The sequence below is a fragment of the Lepidochelys kempii genome, chromosome 11 (assembly GCF_965140265.1).
Source record: "Lepidochelys kempii isolate rLepKem1 chromosome 11, rLepKem1.hap2, whole genome shotgun sequence".
Lineage (NCBI taxonomy): Eukaryota > Metazoa > Chordata > Testudines > Cheloniidae > Lepidochelys > Lepidochelys kempii.
The window spans coordinates 38,843,667-38,863,051 of NC_133266.1; the positions used below are offsets into that span (position 1 = coordinate 38,843,667).

Below are 19,385 nucleotides of genomic sequence, written 5' to 3' on the forward strand. Positions count from 1 at the left end.
AGAAAATAATCCGGGAGCCATATTATCACTTTTATGGAATACTATAACCATGTATCCATTTGTGCTGTTTGAATTTTTTCTCTCTCCACAGATCGGCCTGTTCTTGTTTAGCTTTAAAGTGATCTCGAATAGCCTCCTCAGCTCACTTTTTTTTTTCCTCTTCAGCCTTAAGAATATCCTGTTCAGCAATATGGTCCTTTAAAATAAGAAAGTGTCCAGTTGTATTTACTGTCAAGCCTCTAAATCATAGAATATCAGGGTTGGAAGGGACCTCAGGAGGTCATCTAGTCCAACCCCCTGCTCAAAGCAGGACCAATCCCCAATTAAATCATCCCAGCCAGGGCTTTGTCAAGCCTGACCTTAAAAACTTCTAAGGAAGGAGATTCTACCACCTCCCTAGGTAACGCATTCCAGTGTTTCACCACCCTCCTAGTGAAAAAGTTTTTCCTAATATCCAACCTAAACCTCCCCCACTGCAACTTGCAATCTCGGTAAAGAGACGATGGTCATACTATGTCAACTGAGAGCAGTCTCTAGGTATTTGAGGGCAGACATTGTCCCATAGCCATAATGCATATCCTTGCCAGTATTCAGGATAATTTGGTCTGGAGAGCCATGGGGTCAGGAACTCAGCTCTGCAGCATCCATATAGAACATTGCACTCCTAAAGCTAGCATACCTCAACATCTGGGACTTCCTCTAGCACTGCAGAACCCCCAAGTAGCATAAGGGTGGAATAGCAGCTCCTTTGCCACCTCCTCCCAAACCTCCAAGAACAGGAGCTGTGAAGAGTGGAAAGGAGATGTATCCTGAGCTTTGGCAATGCCAACAAGCCCCAGGCCATTGGCAGCTGCAGTAACTTAGCTCAGCCCTGAGCCTGCTCCATGGGATCAGACTAGCAACTCAAGAATTAGGGGCATGAAAGTACTGTCCACCTTTGTGCTTATCTCTCCACCCAAGCTGTGATGACCTCCAATGAGTAACAAGGATGTGGCTAATGGTTCTTACTGGACAGCTATATTTAAACTGTTCTCAGTTCCCATGAATAGTTGTTTTAAACATGAATCACCCCAGCTGCCTGTGTCAGTAGTGAAGCACCTGCACTGAGAGGCCTCTCACTTTTCCTAGGATGTCCCTTTGCTTCTTAGAACACTTGTCTAACCAGTGCTTTGCTCCCCACTCTGCCTAAGTACATTCAGACCTGTCGCTGCAAAGGTGTTCAGCAGGTACCATCTCTCATGTTTTTTGTAAGTATACAGAGGGACATATTTCAGACTTTAGCACTTTTTTTGTGTTCACACTGCATTTGTGGCCACATCCTGGCTAACAATATTGGAATATCTAGCCTACTAACTGAAAAATATGAAAAAGTAGACTTTTCTTTCCATATGGCCTGACGCAAAGCACCCTCTTTTTGAAAAGAGGCTAGAGTGCATACAATGCATTTAGTAAATTGCAAATCAGCACGAAACAGCAGATGCAGTTGACTGTAACAGAGAACAGCTGCTGTGCTGAGAGTGGGGTTGTCTATTTATAATGGAAGAAACTGATGAAGAAGTAAAGGAGTATTTCATACACTTACATCCTAAACTTACAACTCTAGGTAAACCTTTTCCTAGGGGGAGTTAAGCTGCCACACTCATCAAGGTGAGAATATATGTTTGATTTTTTCCCCAACATATTAGAAAGGGTGATGATCTACAACGTTATTGCATGGCCTACCACTGTGCGTGTTACCACCTTACTGAAAATACTGGGCTGACTTTAAAAATAAAAAAATGAAGCATGAAATACATGACAGAATGGCATAGAAGAAATTACCTTAAAGAGCAAACCTGATTTAAAATAGCAGGTGTAGGTGCATGGCTTCTATCATGTTTAAATCTAGAACTGTGATTCAACAATATCTATCGAGTTAGGCTTTTGTGTCAACCCAGTGAGTGATTTGGGGAAAGGAGAAGCTTGAACTAATAGTAATAACCTATAAGATAATAAATAGCCTGTGCATACAGAGACTTTTTTTATTTAGAGGGTTATATTTAGTTAAGTATGCTTATTAGTAAGTTATAGTGTCTGTTATTTTTTTATTATATATACTTCATAAATTGAATGTTATTGTAGGTAGGTGGAATGCATTTGTTCCTTTTTAAATAAAATCCCTATTTTTTTGAACAGCTAGTTGTATTATCTTGTCTACCATTAAATAAACTATTATCAAGGTGTAACACGCACCCCAGCTCTTACCTGCTGAGTAAATTATACCACCATTGTAAATTATACCACCACTAAATCTTGATCAGTGGTTTTGGGATGGAGTGACCCTCGGATGTATTTAAATTATAACACACTAACCATACTCTGTGAGGTCAGTTATCTACACATGTGTGCATGGGAGAGTGTGCAAGTATCTGTGCGTATGCATCACACATCTCCCTTCACTCTCCTACTTAACCCCTCTCTAGTTCCCACCATCTTCCACACTTACCCTAGGCTCCATTTTGCAGTCCTTACCTTGTCCCCCTCTATCCTTCTTCTGGCTTCTCTCTCCAGTCTCCAGTTTCTCCTCTTTCCCCTGACTAATCTCTCCAGTCCCTACTGTTGTTCTCTCTCTCTCATCCTCTGGTCTTGGAGGACTGCTATAGTTCTAGAGAGTAAACAGGCAGTTCACTTAACTGGATTGTCTAGCCTGAGCCCTTCCTGCTCTGGTTCCAACCCATTATGTTAAGAATTGCTAAATAATTGTGTCTTGGCTAATGCCCTGAGTAAGAAAAATGCCCCCTTCTTTGTGTTTGAAGAACCATCTTTGGGTGTAAGGTTGGGAGCTCTGAAATTTTTTTGAGAATGTGTGGGTAAAAATGATGATTAAAAAATGAGCCACGGGGACAGGGAGATAATAAGCCCCAAGTAATGATTTAATGAAGTGGTAAAAGAAATTTTGAATCTGACACATTCCAGTTTTTCAGAAAAATTCTCTATATCCCTATTTTAAGCATCACAATTTGCAAACAAATCAGTTGTTCCAAGCAAAAATTAGCAGGATGGAGAAGAAATAGGTTTGGAATGGAAGATTAGATATAAACAGTGCCTACATTATAAAAGTTAAAGAACCAACTCAACCAAAGCAAAGAAATTACAAGTATAAAAGCTCTACTTTCAAGTTGTTTGGACCTTGCTTCTGTGTTATAGTTACAATAGGGATATAATGTGATTCAGAATGTGTGTATTAAAAATACACATTTACATGTAGAGAATGTTCTTTTTTAAATGGCAGGATTTTTGTTAGATAGCTCCAAACAATATTCTTTGCTGTCTTTTGCATCTGTGCTGTCTTTGCAGCAGCAGTTGATCAAAGGGTGGAATTTACACTGCAGCACATACTCTCCTGCTGATAACACTTAAACTTGTGCAAAAACAAATATAAGGATATATTACCACAATATGGCTCCTGCTGCACTAGAAATACAGGCAAATTACATTTTTCCCAATCGATCAAAGCACTTACGCATATGCTGACCTTTAAACAGTGAATAGTTCCATTTAAGTCATCAGAACTATTGTGTTCATGTTCTGAGTTACTAAGCATGTATTGAAGTGTTTTGCTGGATCAGGGCCTTATATTGCAAGCTGTGTATATATCTGTAGTCATCTACATTAAGCATTACATGTTTGCAATCAAATTTCCAATATTGACACATTAAACATAGTAGAATAGAATTTATATAAATGTATGATTCAGATTTTTTAAAATAAAATGTTGTACTAGACAGCATGTTTGTAGGGAACCTTGCAGGGATTGGTCTGTAAGCATCTAACCCTTTTTCACAGACTGCAAGGCCAGAAAGAATCATTAGGAGCATCTAATCTGACCTACTGCATAAAAGCATACAGACCATTTAGTGCCACAGTAATTCCTGTAGCAAGCCTGTAATTGCTGCTTGAATTATGGCATATCTTCTAAAAAGGTATCCATTCTTAAAGACTTCAAGTGATGGAGAATCCACTATATACCTTGATAAATTGTTCCAGTGTTAAAGATTTACACCTTATTTCCAGTTTCAGTTTATTTAATTTCAACTGCCAGTTACTGGACCTTGTTTATGCCTCTTGTGTGCTAGATCAAAGAGCCCTCTTCTTCACATGTAGGTGTACTTACACACCATGATAGTCACCTCTTAGTTTTCTATATAATAAGCTGATAATATATTTTTACACAGAACCTTGAAAATGGCATATAAGCTGAGTATGTGCAACATGTTCGCTTTGCTGTAACTGTTTTGCATGTATTTTTTGTACTCAAAATAACTTAGTAATGAAATAATTTAGTGATGAAGTGGGTTCTAGCCCACGAAAGCTTATGCCCAAATAAATTTGTTCGTCTCGAAGGTGCCACAAGGACTCCTCGTTCTTTTAGTAAAACTATGTTAATGAAAGCTGGGCCTATTATAGTTAAAGTTGTGTAACAGCAGCAAGGTAGTTATTAGTTTGTTGCAAGAGTTGATTCAGATTTTAAGAGAAAAGAAAAGAAATTATATACTGATAATGAACTAGTGCTCTGCATGCTGATTGATTAAATTCAGTAAAGAGTGGAATCTGAAGAAATATTTCATGTGGAATGTGAAATTTGTATTAAAGTACTTTTAGCAATACTAAATGTTTTTTTCAGATCTTTCATATGTTATTTAGTATTTGATTCTCATGTATTTCCTACACTTTTGAAAAGTATTTGGCATCTTTTGAGGATAATTTTTTTCCTTAGCACTCTGATTTTAACAATGCAAGAAGCCAAATGCAGCACTTTACAGTGTACTCAAGAGTAGCTGTAAAAGATTGAACTTGAAACTTACAAAATTGAAACTAAAATATTCTATTTTTTTAATGAGCCTTATATAAAGTAAGGTTCTACACTGGTTATCAGTACATCATTCAGTTCTGCCTCTGTATTTGATTTAACATAGTGACTTCGGTAAAATACAACTTTCAATGTTTAGGAAAATACACTTGGATCCCTATCAACGTTCCATATAGTACTTATGGCTTTTCTAGTTCCTTTCATGGGTTTCATACAACATGGATCATTTTACCGATTTATTGGACTTGTTTTTGTAAAGACTCCAAAGAGTTATTTTTACCATGTAAAACCAAGTCTTCCCTTAGTTTGCTGGATGTTACCATTGGTATTTAGCTCTTTTATTTCTTCAGTAGTGTTACAATTATAAGAAGGTAGCTGAGTGCCATTGATATCTCGTGCTTGGTAACTAGGTCTTATTCCTCCTCTTTCTCTGTAAACTGGTCCATGCCCACCACCTGCCCCTTCCTTTGCTGCTTTGAGAAGAGGATAAATATTTCGGGCTGTCTTGGATTCTGAATCAATTACTTGATTTGCATATTCTTGAAATTCCCGCTCCTTGCAAATTGCAATAACTTCTTTCTGGGCCTCATAGTTCAATTCTGCTTGTTTCTCATGCTGTTCTTTTGCCCGTTTTTCAACCTGTTTTGGGGAAGGGAATAACAAAGCTTAAATATTTCCACATGGTTAACTTGTGGTAGAATAGCTTAACAGGGCATAAAGTCGTGGAAGTCCTTATGTGACATTTTTTTAATAATTGGCTGTAAATACCTTTCTGATAAAAACAATTATTTGTTAATCACAATCTAACTCTAGTTAGAAATGCATAACTGACATTCTCCGTTTGTCCAGAGAATAGGTACAAAGTGAGCAGTAACCATGTGCTAGCAATGTGCCTGAATACTGATTCAGAGAGACCATTATCTGCAGCTGAAAGGGTACCTCAATCAACGTCATTCATTCAAGTCTTGACTGCTCAGTTAATTCTTACCCATATGGTTGCCAATTTGCGCAGACCATGCTAAACTATCCCTAGATTTTGCAGATCCATGTACAAAATATGATTGTTGGGAACCTAGGCAGACTGCAGTACTCCCATAACATATTTGTATGGTTAGACTTTGGCATCTGAGCAGGAGATGGGGTGCTTGTCACTGGCAGTTGGTTTCAGCAGCTGAGAGGGGACTGGACAATGGTAGTAGTCGTGGGCCTATGAAGGGTTGAGCCTCAGTGTTGATCTATTAAGGTGATGGGGCAGCACAGCAGGCTGGGGAAGTCTCCCAAAAGCATGGGGCCTTGTGATGGCACATATTTGGCATACGGCTAGTGTTGGCACTGGTAGGGGATTTTGTGATACATGTCCACTGACAACTGGACTGAGACACCAAATGCTATTTTATATAATCCAACCTAGCAGCCATCATCAAAAGGGGACATCTTTCAGTCCACATTGGGCTTGAGTCACACAAGGTGTCTGGAGATGAAAGGATCTATATCCTACTGCCAATCCTGTGAACTAACGCTTTCCCCACTCATGTATATAAACTCTGCTTCACATTCCCACCCTTGCGCTGTGAAGACGTTGGTCCCTGAGAAACAACTCTTGAAGCATTATGTTTAAAGGGATAAAAATAATTTTCTCATGTTTCTCTTGTTTTGAACAGTACTGTGATAATATAAAGATTAGGTCTCATGCAAGACTCCTATACCATAGATGTATGTTGAAATAGCTTTGTAAAATGTCTGACAGTCTGATAATCCCCCTAGTTACCATTTGCTGGATTTGAGTCTCTTGCATTTTTATGTTTTCATTGCGATTTCTTCGTTTCTTGTCTTTCTCCATTTCCAGATAGATGCGGTCTGCTTCCATTAGTTCATGAAGCTTTTCTTTACCCTCTAATCTTGCCTCTCTTTCTCTCTCTTCTTTCATTTTTATCTATATTTTATAAAAAAAAAAATAATTAACTCAATTTGCTAAACCAACAAATTTGAAAACCATATTTTTCAGGCATATTTTATCATTCTACAGGCAAGTGACACTAAAAAACCAAAGGCCCATAATATTAAGACGCAGTGAAACATCAGCAAAACATTTCCAAAATCTAGTAATTCCACACACCTATGAGAGTTTCCCCTCGACTCCAAAGCTTTACATCATTTTTCTCAATATTTCCTAATTTTATCAGTGATTGATTAATGATGTAATGTCAGTCACCTGTCAATAGCCTACCAGAGTTGCTTGGAAAATCCCCCAGTGTTTCCTTAAAATGCTCATTTCATTATAACAGCAATTTTCAAACTGGCTGGTACACCACTTACTGGTGGTCCTCAGAGAGCTATCTTGTGACATGGTTCTGGTTACCCCATTGTTTTCAGATACTAATTTCCATTGAAAGTTGGTTAAAAAAATCATTACTTTTACTTTTCCACATAAGCAACTGTTGTAGAGGTTATGAAATCCAAAGCAGGAGGTACTTTGGCTGCACAGTTGTGAACAAGAGAGGTTATTCCCCTGTTTAGAAATGCGGTTAACAGCATGAAAATGTTGCAAACCCTGCACTATGTATTTACATGTACACATTCATGCTTTTTTGAGAGGTCTTTACTATGCTGGTAAAGAAGTCAAGGACCCAAGGATTTTTAATACTTTACTTGCTTACTAAACCTGGTGATTAACACATCACCCAGTAAGAGGCCATAGCTTTGTTGAGCCCATGAGTTTTAGTGGGTTGTAGTCAAATTGCCTGGAAGAAGCTGTGCTTCAGGTCCTCACCCTTGAGGGTTGTGAGAGGCTAGTCCCCTAGGAACAGCTCTTGAATCGTCACACTGCTTGAGTGGTATGCCAGTGATGTGTTCAGAGGAGTGATCAGAAGAGCACGTGGATGATTCTAGGAGGAGTGTGCATGAAGGAGACTAAAAATGGAAGAAGCAGGGACAATGTGATGGGTCAGATTATTCTGCCTCATTAAGTAGGATGGAAGCCAGCAGTCTGAAGACCATCTCCCCCACCAGGCAGACCAAGGCCACTCTAATGCCTGCGGGAGAGCAGCCCTCATTCCCTACTGACTCTGAGCTTGCAGGAGAGCAGGAGCATCAGCTAAGCGATTAGGTTACAGCTACCAGCCAGTATGCCCTTCTCACTAAAAGTGCCAAGTGATTATATTGGTTGTACTAGCTCAAAAAAACCTGTTTGAAATAATGAATATTAAAACTAAGAGATTTGCATCAATTCTCAATGATAACATAGACTTTCACTTTTAGTTGTTTGTGACACACAACCAGCCTGTTCATATACATTTTGTCTAAAGACTTGCTATCTACTTTAATTGTGAGATGTAAGTGTTGAACAGTACGTTCAATATGTATCTCCCACCATGAACTACAAAAACTATTGTTTTTCCCAAAAATATTTATAAGAATGACTGTACACAACCACATTAATGTAGCTTTTTCCTTAAGTATCTTACCACGGTGGCTCTGTGTTCTGCAATTGATTTCAATTCAGCTTTGGTTTTTTCTTCTTTCTCTTTGAGCTCTTTTTCCCACTCAGCTTCTCTCTCTGCAACATCTCTAGCAACACGTTCATCTATCCTCTCAAATGTCTGTTTCATTTGTTCAGCTAGATGGTTAATAGTAATATCCCTACGCTCCTGCATTAACCTATAGCAGAACAGCAATTAATGCAACATGTCAACGTTAAATAGATAAACCTGGTTTCCTTACAACTATCTCACTGGAATCTAATTATATGCAAGTATCTGATTAAGAAATCCGTTTTCCCCCTTCCTTTTTCTGTCTTTTCTCCCTTTCTTCACTGAAAGGAAATCACAGCCACATCATCATGTTGTTTTCCATCAGGATTTAGATAGTTTGGAACTGGTAAGAGAGTAAAAGGCTTGCAGACCAGATGAAAAGCCCACAGCTCCAGCACATGGATGTGGGGCCCAATGTCCTGCAACAGTAGCTCTCAGCCTTTCCAGACTACTATACCCCTTTTAAGAGTCTGATTTGTTTTCCCTACCCCCAAGTTTTACCTTACTTAAAAACTACTTTGCTTAAAAAAACAGACAAAAATACAAAAGTGTCACAGCACACTATTACTGAAAAATTGCTTACTGCCTTATTTTTACCATATAATTATAAAATTAATCAATTGGAATATAAATATTGTACTTTCATTTCAGTGTATCGTATACAGAGCAGTATAAACAAGTCATTCTCTGTATGAAATTTTAATTTGTACTAACTTCACTAGTGCTTTTTAGGTAGCCTGTTGTAAAAGTAGGCAAATATCTAGATGAATTGATGTACCCCCTGGAAGACCTCTGCACACCCTCAGGGGTACGCGTACCTCTGGTTAAGAACGATTTTCCTGCTAAGTCCACAAGCCTTGTACGATCAAGGTGAGTACTCAGCTCACCGCACATCATCTGTGACTACAAAGGGCCAATAGAAGGGGAACTCCTTTCAGACCTTTTCCTCTTTCATAACCTCCAAATACCATGAAGCACTTTGGTCCAGGTATCCATGCTGTAATACTGTAAGATCTTTTTTGCTGACTTAAGCGTTTAGAATGTTATCATAATCATGTGACAAAGGCATAATTCTGAATTTATACTTTATTTAATTCTCTAACATTTGACCCACCTGTTCATTTCAGTTTCTTTTTCTCTTCTCAGTTTGGCCATATTTTGTTTTGCTCTAAAGTGAGCTCGAATTTTATCATTCTCCTCTTCTTGTTTTTGTTTCTCTATAGCTTTAAGAATATCCTGGTCAGCAACATGCGCCTTTCAAAAAAAAAAAAAAAGTGTCCAATTATATATACTAAGACAAGTAGCTAAATCTTTTTAAAGAAAGAGGAAAAAATCTGATACAGACTTAAACCATACTATGTGAAATTATGGAGGTGCCCCTAGGCCTGCAGCAGGGAGAACAAGGTTCTGGAGGAGAGAAGCTTCTAGAAAAGGATCATTGTTCTTGCCCAGCCCTGAACTGCCTTACATTCTAAGACCCAAATTACCACAAGTTGCTGCAAAAGTAACATTAATATGCACCAATATTCTAATGCACACACTATTCATGCCAGCAACAGGAGATATCAATGCCATGCATGTACATGGTGCTCACTGACCCAGCAATGGGGCCTGAAACACTTGATACATGTCCCCTGACTTCAAGGTGCTACACTGGAAAGACCCTCTGTGCTTCTTGTCAATGAGCACCTGTAGAAAGGCTTTTTCACAGGTGTGAAGGAGAGATGGACTCGGGGTGCACTACCTCTTGGGCTCTGACATTTCTGGCCTCTGCCAGCTGCAGACCACAAATCAGAATCTGAGTCTAAACTTTACAGGGGAAAGTCAGTTTTATTTCCTATCCCACCTTATTGCCCAGGTTCAGTTTCCTTTTGAAGTCTGCGTGATGCTGAGGATGATGAAACTGGACCTACAGTGCATCATCATACATTTCATACTGTTTCAACAGGACAATATTATATTTTTCACTTTGTCTTAAACTGATGTGAGACATTGGGCTTAAACAGCTGCCAATGTTTCATCCCAAAGGTGGCTGTATTTCAGTAGTGATACAATTCCTGTATTGTGTACACCAGTGGTTCCCAAACTTGTTCCGCCGCTTGTGCAGGGAAAGCCCCTGCCAGGCCACACTGGTTTGTTTATCTGCCACATCTGCAAGTTGGGCCGATCATGGCTCCCAGTGGCCGCAGTTCGATGCTCCAGGCCAATCGGAGCTGCTGGAAGCGGCAGCCAGTACATCCCTTGGCCCGCGCCGCTTCCAGCAGCTCCCATTGGCCTGGAGCTGTGAACCGTGGCCACTGGGAGCAGCGATCGGCTGAACCTGTGGACGTGGCAGGTAAACAAACCGGTGTGGCCTGGCAGGGGCTTTCCCTGCACAAGCGCCGGAACAAGTTTGGGAACCACTGGTGTACACACAAATTCTGCCCTTTAATGTCTGTGACCTTTTGAAGTCAATGAGTTGTGTGTGTGAATTTAAGGGCAGAACTTGGCCTGTAACTTGTGAAATGCATCCTTGACAATATTTACTGTTCAGTCAGGAGTCGCATGATTCTCCTGCATAGCTAGGTGTGCCATTAAAACATTGATTTCCCCCCCCCCCCCTGCTTTTACAGCTAGGAAGCAGTGTCAGACCTGCTAGTCAAGGGAACTATCTAGGCTCTCCTCACTTGAGGAGAAAACCTCAAATCACTCTGCCTTTTAGGCGTGGCAGGAGATTTCTGGTCTTCAGAACATATGAAAAAAAGAGAAACCGCTAAGCCGGAGCTCCTCTCTATGTCAGGGCATCCTGGCATAATCCAGGAGGTGCTCCACAAAGCTTCAGCTAAATGTGAGAGCAAACCTCTATATTTTTGGCAGCAAGACACAGCACAGCAACCCCTACAGACAGGACTATAATTCCAGGAGCTCTGGCCGCAGCAGCAGCCATCAACCTCTGGCAGTTCCCCCTTAAACAACAGAGGCTATGGCTACACTAAAGAGCTTATAGCAGTGCAGCTGTACTGATGCAGCTGCGCCGCTGTAAGCTCTCTAATGTAGCCACTCTAAGCCGATGGGAGAGAGCTGTCCCCTCGGCTTAATTACTCTAGCACCAGCGAGCAGGGGGGCTACATCGGCACTTAAATCGGCATAAATTATGTCGCTCAGGGGTGGCTAATTCACATCCCTGGGTGACGTAATTAAAGTTAAGTTGCAGTGTAGCCAGAGGCAGGAATATCAACACCTTCAATGTGTTTTTAAAAGGCAACTACCAGAAGAGGGGGTAGTAGCTAGGCCGCTCCCATCAGCAGTGACATCAGAGGCTCCACCAGCAGGTATTACCAAGGCCACTCCACATACTGAGTCAACTCTGAAGGCTCCTTCAGAGCTTCCTCACAGGCAAATGTTGGAATGACAAACTCAGCTAGCTGCAAGGAGATATTTGTACTTGCTGTGACAGATATGGCAATTTCCTGCAATATCATGGACAAACTTACTGAATTAAGTATAAGTATTTTAGGAGTTCATTTTTATTAAAAATGCAACTGCTTATGTATTATTGTGGGATTTTATGTAATGGGGGGTGGAGGCAGGGAAGGACTAACATAAATCCAGGGAAGTGTCATAAGCTTCCAGGGTCTCATTTAACAATGGGCCAAACAAGAGGGAATGTTTGGGATAAACAAAGTTAAGTGGGTTTCATAGGAAATATATGGGAGAAGGGAATGAAAATTCCCACCTCCGGACCCAACCTTTTGAAGCTATGACCTGAGGAAAAACCCATGGTCTATGAAATACCTATTCTCAGCTCAAAGGCCCAGGCAGTATAAAGGAATGACTCTCAGATTCATGACAGTGTTGTGAATTTGTAACCACTGAAAACCCATGTGGAGCTTGAAGGACTGACCCGATAACACAGTCCTTGTTGCAGTTAGGGTGATCTCTGATAATCTTACTAATGTGTGTAGGTTCTTTTATTGTTTTAATGTTTTTTCTGTAATGCTTTCACCTTAAGAAATAAATGTAATTACTTAGGACAAGGCCGGTGGTACCTTATCACTGTGGACAATTATTCTATATATAGCCTCTGAGAGAAAAGCAAAGCAGACCTGCTTAGGCAGTCTGATTTCTTGGAAAGTACACAGTGTAGGCAGTGAACTGTGCAGCCTGGAAATATCCAAATCAGGAGTGAGTGAGTGGTGTGTCTCTTGCCCAAGAGACATGACACCTGGGGAGCCGGGAGCCAGAAGCCTGACAGTGGGTGCCCTTGCTAGACACAAGGTGGAAATATAGGTGCAGTTGTCGTGAACTGTGACATTTGCCTGATAATTTTCTTCTGCTAGTAGTCAGTTTCACTTATTCCAACTAACCGTGTGGGGAACTTTCTCTCCATTGGCTTATCTGGACTTTTCTTATGCAGTAGGTACATAAAATTCAGAAGGGAAATGTTTTCCCGATAGCCTCAATAATCTACATCAGGGCCCCTATTAAGGCATAGGCACCTATGTTTAGGTGCCCCAAGTCCTGGATTCATGTGATGAGGTGAAAATCGCAGTTTACTTTAGTTGCAAAGAAAAGCCCGAAAACACGACTCTAGTATAACTGATGCAGAGATATCTGCCTGAGTCTGCAAACAGCCTGAAACAACAGTTCTGAGTGGTGTGAACTGCTTCATGCACTTCAATGAGGTGTTAACTCCAAAATCTCCTGCTCTGGGGGACCTGCCAGTTGCATTCAGCAAAGGACTGCTCACAATGCATTTGGCAAACTGCAAATCAGCACGAAGAGCCAGGTTTTCAAAAGAGCACAGCACCTAGCAGCTTCCACTGTTTTCAGTGAGAGCTGTTAGGTTGAGTTTAGCAACTCTGAAAATCTGGTCATTTATTTAAGTATGTAAATATAAATGTAAGTCCCTAACTTTAAGCATTCTAGTTGAAAAATGTTGGGCTTTCTGCTTTTCTGTTACTTACACAATGCATCTTCCTATGTTCAAGTTTTTCCTCCAGTTTCTTTTCATTTTTTCTCTGCACTTCCAATTCATATAACTCGATCAGTCGTTGAATCTCTTCACCTTCTTTTTTTGCCTCTAATTTGTCTAATTCTGCCTGGTGCTTATGTTCCTTTATTCTAAAGTATAAAATAAAATATTAATACTAAAGAAGTAAGAAAATGTACACAGTACACAATGGACAAAGGTGACACATTTCTAAGAGTTAAACAACATTCACAGTGGTAGCCGAGTCAGTATGTATCAGCAAAAACAACGACGAGTCCTTGTGGCACCTTGGACACTAACACATTTATTTGGGCATAAGCTTTCGTGGGCTAAAACCCACTTCATCAGATGCATGGAATGAAAAATACAGTAAGCAGAATATATATTATAGCACATGAAAAGATGGTAGTTGCCTTACCAAGGGGCGGGTCAGTGCTAACAAGCCAATTCAATTAAGGTGGAAGTGGCCTATTCTCAACAGTTGACAAGAAGGGGTGAATACCAAGGGAGGGAAAATTACTTTTGTAGTGCTAACGAGGCCACTGCAATCAAGGTGGCCCATTTCCAACAGTTGACAAGGTGGTGTGAGTATCAGCAGAGGGAAAATTACTTTTTGTAGTGACCCATCCACTCCCAGTCTTTATTCAGGCCTAATTTGATGGTATCCAGTTTGCAAATTAATTCCAGTTCTGTAGTTTCTCCAGTTGCAGTCTGTTTTGAAGATTTTTTGTTGAAGAGTTGCCACTTTTAAATCTGTTAGAGTGTCCAGGGAGACTGAAGTGTTCTCCTACTGGTTTTTGAATGTTACGATTCTTGATGTCTGATTTGTGTCCATTTATTCTTTTGCGTAGAGACTGTCCGGTTTGACCAATGTACATGGCAGAGGGGCATTGCTGGCACATGATGGCATATATCACATTGGTAGATGTGCAGGTGAAAGAGCCCCTGATGGTGTGGCTGATGTGGTTAGGTCCTATGATGGTGTGCCTTGAATAGATATGCAGACAGATTTGGCAACGGGATTTGTTGCAGGGATTGGTTCCTGAGTTAGTGTTTTTGCTGTGTGGTGTGTAGTTGCTGCTGAGTATTTGCTTCAGGTTGGGGGGCTGTCTGTAAGCGAGGACTGGCCTGTCTCCCAAGATCTGTGAGAGTGATGGGTCGTCCTTCAGGATAGGTTGTAGATCCTTGATGATGCGCTGGAGAAGTTTTAGTTGGGGCCCGAAGGTGATGGCTAGTGGCGTTCTGTTACTTTCTTTGTTGGGCCTGTCCTATAGTAGGTGACTTCTGGGTACCCTTCTGGCTCTGTCAATCTGTGTCTTCACTTCACCAGCTGGGTAATGTAGTTTAAGAATGCTTGATAGAGATCCTGTAGGTGTTTGTCTCTGTCTGAGGGATTGGAGCAAATGCAGTTGTATCTTAGAGCTTGGCTGTAGACAATGGATTGCGTGATGTGATCTGGATGAAAGCTGGAGACATGTAGGTAAGTATAGTGGTCAGTAGGTTTCCGGTTTAGGGTGGTGGTTATGTGACCATCACTTATTTGCACTGAAGTGTTCACAAAGTGGATCTCTTGTGTGAACTGCTGTCTGAACTGAAGGCAGGTAAAGTGTCAGAATTCAAAATCAAAGTGATGCATTTTAAAGCCATTGGCCCAAATCCTCAAGCCAATGCTTGACCCAAGTACAAAATGAGAACTTAGTAACTCTGGGTGTTGTAAAAGGAATTTTTTCCCCAACTCACATGGCAGCAACAGAATTTCCCAGAGGCAGTAACCATCACAGCCCTAATATGCTCCTTCCACTGTGGGAAGAAAAGGAAGATATACCACAACCTTGTACAATGGTATTCTGAAAGTTGATGCACAAATCCTCCCCATCTTCTCTGCAGCGGAACTACACTAGTGCCATTGCCAGAAGCCCTTTATATTCAAAGAATGGAGCAGGATTTCCTCATAATGGATTCGTGCGGTGCAACATTTGAATTTAGTAGCAGCTCCTTAGAGTAAGTTTTCAGATATCAAGAAAGAGACAGAACCACTGATAATTCCTTTCCAGGATGATTTGTTTGCCAGCCATGTTGTCCCTGAAAGGGTTAACTGAGAAACAAGATGGAACTCTGAGGAAGTGTCTATAAGCAATTGGGAGTTTGGAAGGGTTGGGGCACTGCCGAAGAAAGTTGTTAGACATGGGGTCTGCATCTGGGAGTGTCCTTGAGACCCAGAGCTAGAAATAATGTCTAGTCACTACCAAGACCCAGGGGGCTTAGAAGTACATGGGATCCAGTGATTGGTTCCATGAAAGACTGGTATCCTTCCAGAGAGTGAGGCTGGGCCAGGTTGTGACAATTACATTATACTTCTAGCAAAATTTACTAAAGTATGCAGGATGGAAGATGTGCTCAGTGAATTAGTACAGAGCCCCAATTTTGTTGCAATTTTTATGATATCTGCAATATAAATTTCCTGGGAATAAGATCTGTTGATTGTAGAATAGCCTCCTGAGGAAAGTAGTATAAGTTCCTTCCCAAAGGAAGCAGTGGGGCTTTTAAAACTGGACTGTTTTAAATATTAGACAAAATATTAAACTGTCACTATAATTCTGGATGGCCAAGAAGATGGAATGGATGATCTAATGGTCTTTCTCTCTCTACTGAGAAAATGACAGCGTATTTTGTTTGTTAAAAATTCCTGGTAACTCATTTGTTTAGCAGATGAACACTAGATTTCTTTTAACAACAGCAGTTTAACTCAATTTATTAGTCAGAAACAGCCCTGTTTTACTTACTGTTCCAGATGGTCTCTGCAAAGTGCCTGTCGATTCATATAGCGTTCATATGCCTTTTCCTGCTCTTTAAGAATAGCTTTTTCGCGCTCACGTTCCATTTCTTCTTCCTTTTTTTTGTAAATATCTGGCTTTGTCTTTTTAAATTCAATCTGAGCATCTCTTTCCTTTAGGACCTCAGTAAGTAAAAGTGCTTTCTACAAAACGGAATTGGAACATTTCATGTTTATTTTATTACACATTCATGTATGTTCAAAGAAACAATATAATTTGAATTAAAGACAATAAACCATCTACAAACATGTAACCCTTTCACTCTCTCATTCTGATAATATTGATAAGTTTTGGCCTGTTCTATGGCCTCCTTCCGCTTTGCTGCTTGAAATTGTGCTTCCTCCAGATCAAGTAGTTTTCTTTCTTCTTCCTCCTTTTCTTCTCGCAATTTTTTAGCTTTAAGTTTTCTCTGTGCCTGGCCCTAAATGCAGATAAAACTCATTTCCATTACAGATCACACTGAAAAGAACTGACTCAAAAATCTACAACTTCTTCAAAAGACCAAATCAGCAAGAAGTTGATTATACCTACTTATGTCTAAAGTGAACAGTCAAACAATTTTTGTGCTGCTGTCCTGTTTTTAAATATCTATTAGAAATTTAGGTGTATAATAAAAATGCTTTGCAGTTAAAAAGCATATTTCATATGAGGATCTCAAAGTGTTTTATGAGTAGTTATAGTAAGCTTCACATCACTGGATAAAGGATATGGATCACTTCAATCACCCCTGATGTGCAGCCATCTCTGAGATAATAAGCAGCAGTTTAACAGCACTGCAGTATGTAGCAGTTTAGGACAGGAAGTAAAGAAAAGACTTGCCCACTGAAATATTTTGAACAAGAATCCTGTAGGGAGAAGGGAAAGACTGGAGGCCTGGTGGGCAAGCGGCGCCATTGGCAGTCTGCAGGGAAGACGGAGACCTTTCCTTCACACCTCTTACTCTCTCCTTCTCTCTATGATCCTGTTTTAAACTTATCCATGACATGACATGGGCAGGTCTATGGTGTACCTAAGCAGGAGACAGAATTAATAAGCAGGCCCACCAAAAAGTAGACTCCGGTTATAGTGAAACTCTTAATAGAAGTTTTTGTTTGTGTGTGTGCATGTGTCTGTACATGGAGAAGGGAGGGAAAGAGTGCACTCTGAGTGTTCTAATGTATATGACAAGTAACCATCCAATTTCCAAACGTACATGTCACTTACTGCAATGGTGTTGGGCCAGTTTTTCACAACTGCTTTGGAACGTAAGTGCATATCTTTCCGTTCTTTCCTCTCTGCATGAATCCGTGCTGCTTCTCTAGCTGCACTGTCAACACTGTCTCGAATCCTTACCCATTCTGCCTTTGGCAGAACAGTAACCTGGCGCAGATCCACTCCAGTTGGAAGAAAAATACTATCTGGAACATTATATTCTTCTAAACCATTTGCTGCTATGTGAAAGAAAGAACAAAAGAATGAGTTCACTCACTTTGTAGCACTTCTGACCAGAAAATTGTGGGTTCAAACCCACACCAAGATTTGGACTCCTACCCAGTGCTGACAGTAAAGCATCATATTAGTTTGACTCTACAATGTAATGTAATTCTAGTATCCAGGAGCAGGAGCACAGTCAGAACGAACCCTCAGCTCCAGAGCCTCGTGTTACTTGACAGACCAATGTGTCCTGTTTTCCTGTATTTTTCAGGCCCTCAACTCCTCCTGCCAGTCATTAATTTTCAGAAAATGTCCTTCATGTTGGTCATTACTGCTTTAAAAAACAGATATTTGAGTAACGTTAAATTCAACCTTGCCCATCTGATTTGTAAGAGTACTGTATGACAAATCTAAAAAAGGGGACAACTTTTACCTGTTCTGACAATGATGTTTAAAATTAAAACCTACTTTTAGATAAAATCACTTCTCTGCTAATTGCCCTTTGGCTGGTGCACTGGGCCTGGTCTTCCACCTCTAAACAAGGAGATTTGCACAAACCAAAGTTTCAACAGTAGTATACTGTATGTAGCCATGATTGTTTAGCATAGGTTGCATCTTTATATAAGTGGCCTGATTTACTCCTACAATAGTTTCACATACCTGTAACTTCATTAATTTCAGTTGAGTTACTCCTATGTATACCCTTGTGAGAGGAGAAACAGGCTCTAGAAATCTACTTGCATGTCTCTAAGAAGCCAGAGCTGGGCGGGAATTTAAGACGGAAGGTTTTTACCATGTGAGATACTGCTTTCTCTGACAGAGATATTTTATGTCTGTTTGTTCTTTGTTTACAATCTCTATTGCCAGTTTTCTTAAAGGGTCACCCAGCAAAGGACTGCATAAAGGGGGTTGTATTGTATTTCCCCTGCACTCTTGTGTGATGCCAGGGCTCATTTGGAGTGAGAATGGAGAAAGAGGATTACATCTTCTTCACTGCACTTCACATCCTACACCTCTTTAGGCTCAGCATCTAACCCGCTGGTTCCGGGAACTGGTAATGCCTCCCTTGTGTCCTGGCATTGTCCCCTCTGTATGTAAGTGTGCTGTCTTCCTTGTGTCGGGCATGTCAGCTCCCCGTTTGGGCACCACGTCCCCCACCTGTCTGGGCACCACCACGTCACACATGTAGGCACCATTCACCTCAAATGTCCCTCACTTCAATGGCCACCCCTGTTCTTCACCCCCCACGTCACTGCTTTACTGGTCAGTGTAGTCTCCCCTGCCTCAGGGTGCCGCCGTGGCTACGGGCCAGCGACACCCAAGGAAGGAAGGAAGCCCCGGGGTTGTGTGGTGCATTAGCCAGGGGGCGTATCCGTCTCTCCTGTGGGGTCTTTGCCGCACACCGACCCATCCCAGGCCGTGGCACAGGTTCGCCTGGCCCGTGCGCCACGTCGCAGGCTGCGGGGCCGGGCGCTGCGCTCGCTGGGGCCGGGCACGACACCACACGGCTCAGAGGTGGACGGCCTCGCCCCCAGGCCGCTCTTAGCACCACGTCCCGGCACCGTCCCCCGCCACTCGCGTGTCGCCCCGAGCGTGGTCTCCGCGTAGCCCCGGCAGCCTCGTGTCACTCACGCGTGGGCTCCGGTCTCTGGCCTTTGCGCCTCCCATACAGCACCGCGGGCCTGGCGGCCGCGTCCATAACCCTACGAGCGGGGCCGGCGGGCGCCCAGCTCGCTCGGTGCCTGTGTACGGCGGTTACCAGGCAACCGAAGGGCGGGGGGAGACAG

General features: G+C 41.4%; 1 protein-coding gene across 6 annotated transcripts; it reads right to left on the bottom strand.

Annotated features, from left to right (window-relative positions):
* Positions 1–4,852: 4,852 nt before the first annotated feature.
* CFAP210 (cilia and flagella associated protein 210) lies at positions 4,853–19,370 on the bottom strand. Of its 6 annotated transcripts, none has more exons than XM_073305771.1 (9): positions 19,231–19,370; positions 17,389–17,612; positions 16,433–16,606; positions 16,135–16,328; positions 13,326–13,482; positions 9,494–9,633; positions 8,314–8,506; positions 6,618–6,782; positions 4,853–5,488 (listed from the first exon to the last, which is right to left on the bottom strand). In XM_073305771.1, exons 1-9 carry the CDS (start codon positions 19,295–19,297, stop codon positions 5,126–5,128), a joined length of 1,677 nt encoding a protein of 558 aa, XP_073161872.1. In that variant the 5' UTR covers positions 19,298–19,370; the 3' UTR covers positions 4,853–5,125. The 6 variants fall into 6 exon arrangements, with proteins under 6 accessions (XP_073161872.1, XP_073161871.1, XP_073161877.1 ...); XM_073305770.1 differs by having other exon boundaries at positions 17,389–17,615; XM_073305776.1 differs by lacking the exon at positions 19,231–19,370 and adding an exon at positions 17,005–17,194 and having other exon boundaries at positions 17,378–17,481.
* Positions 19,371–19,385: the final 15 nt, after the last annotated feature.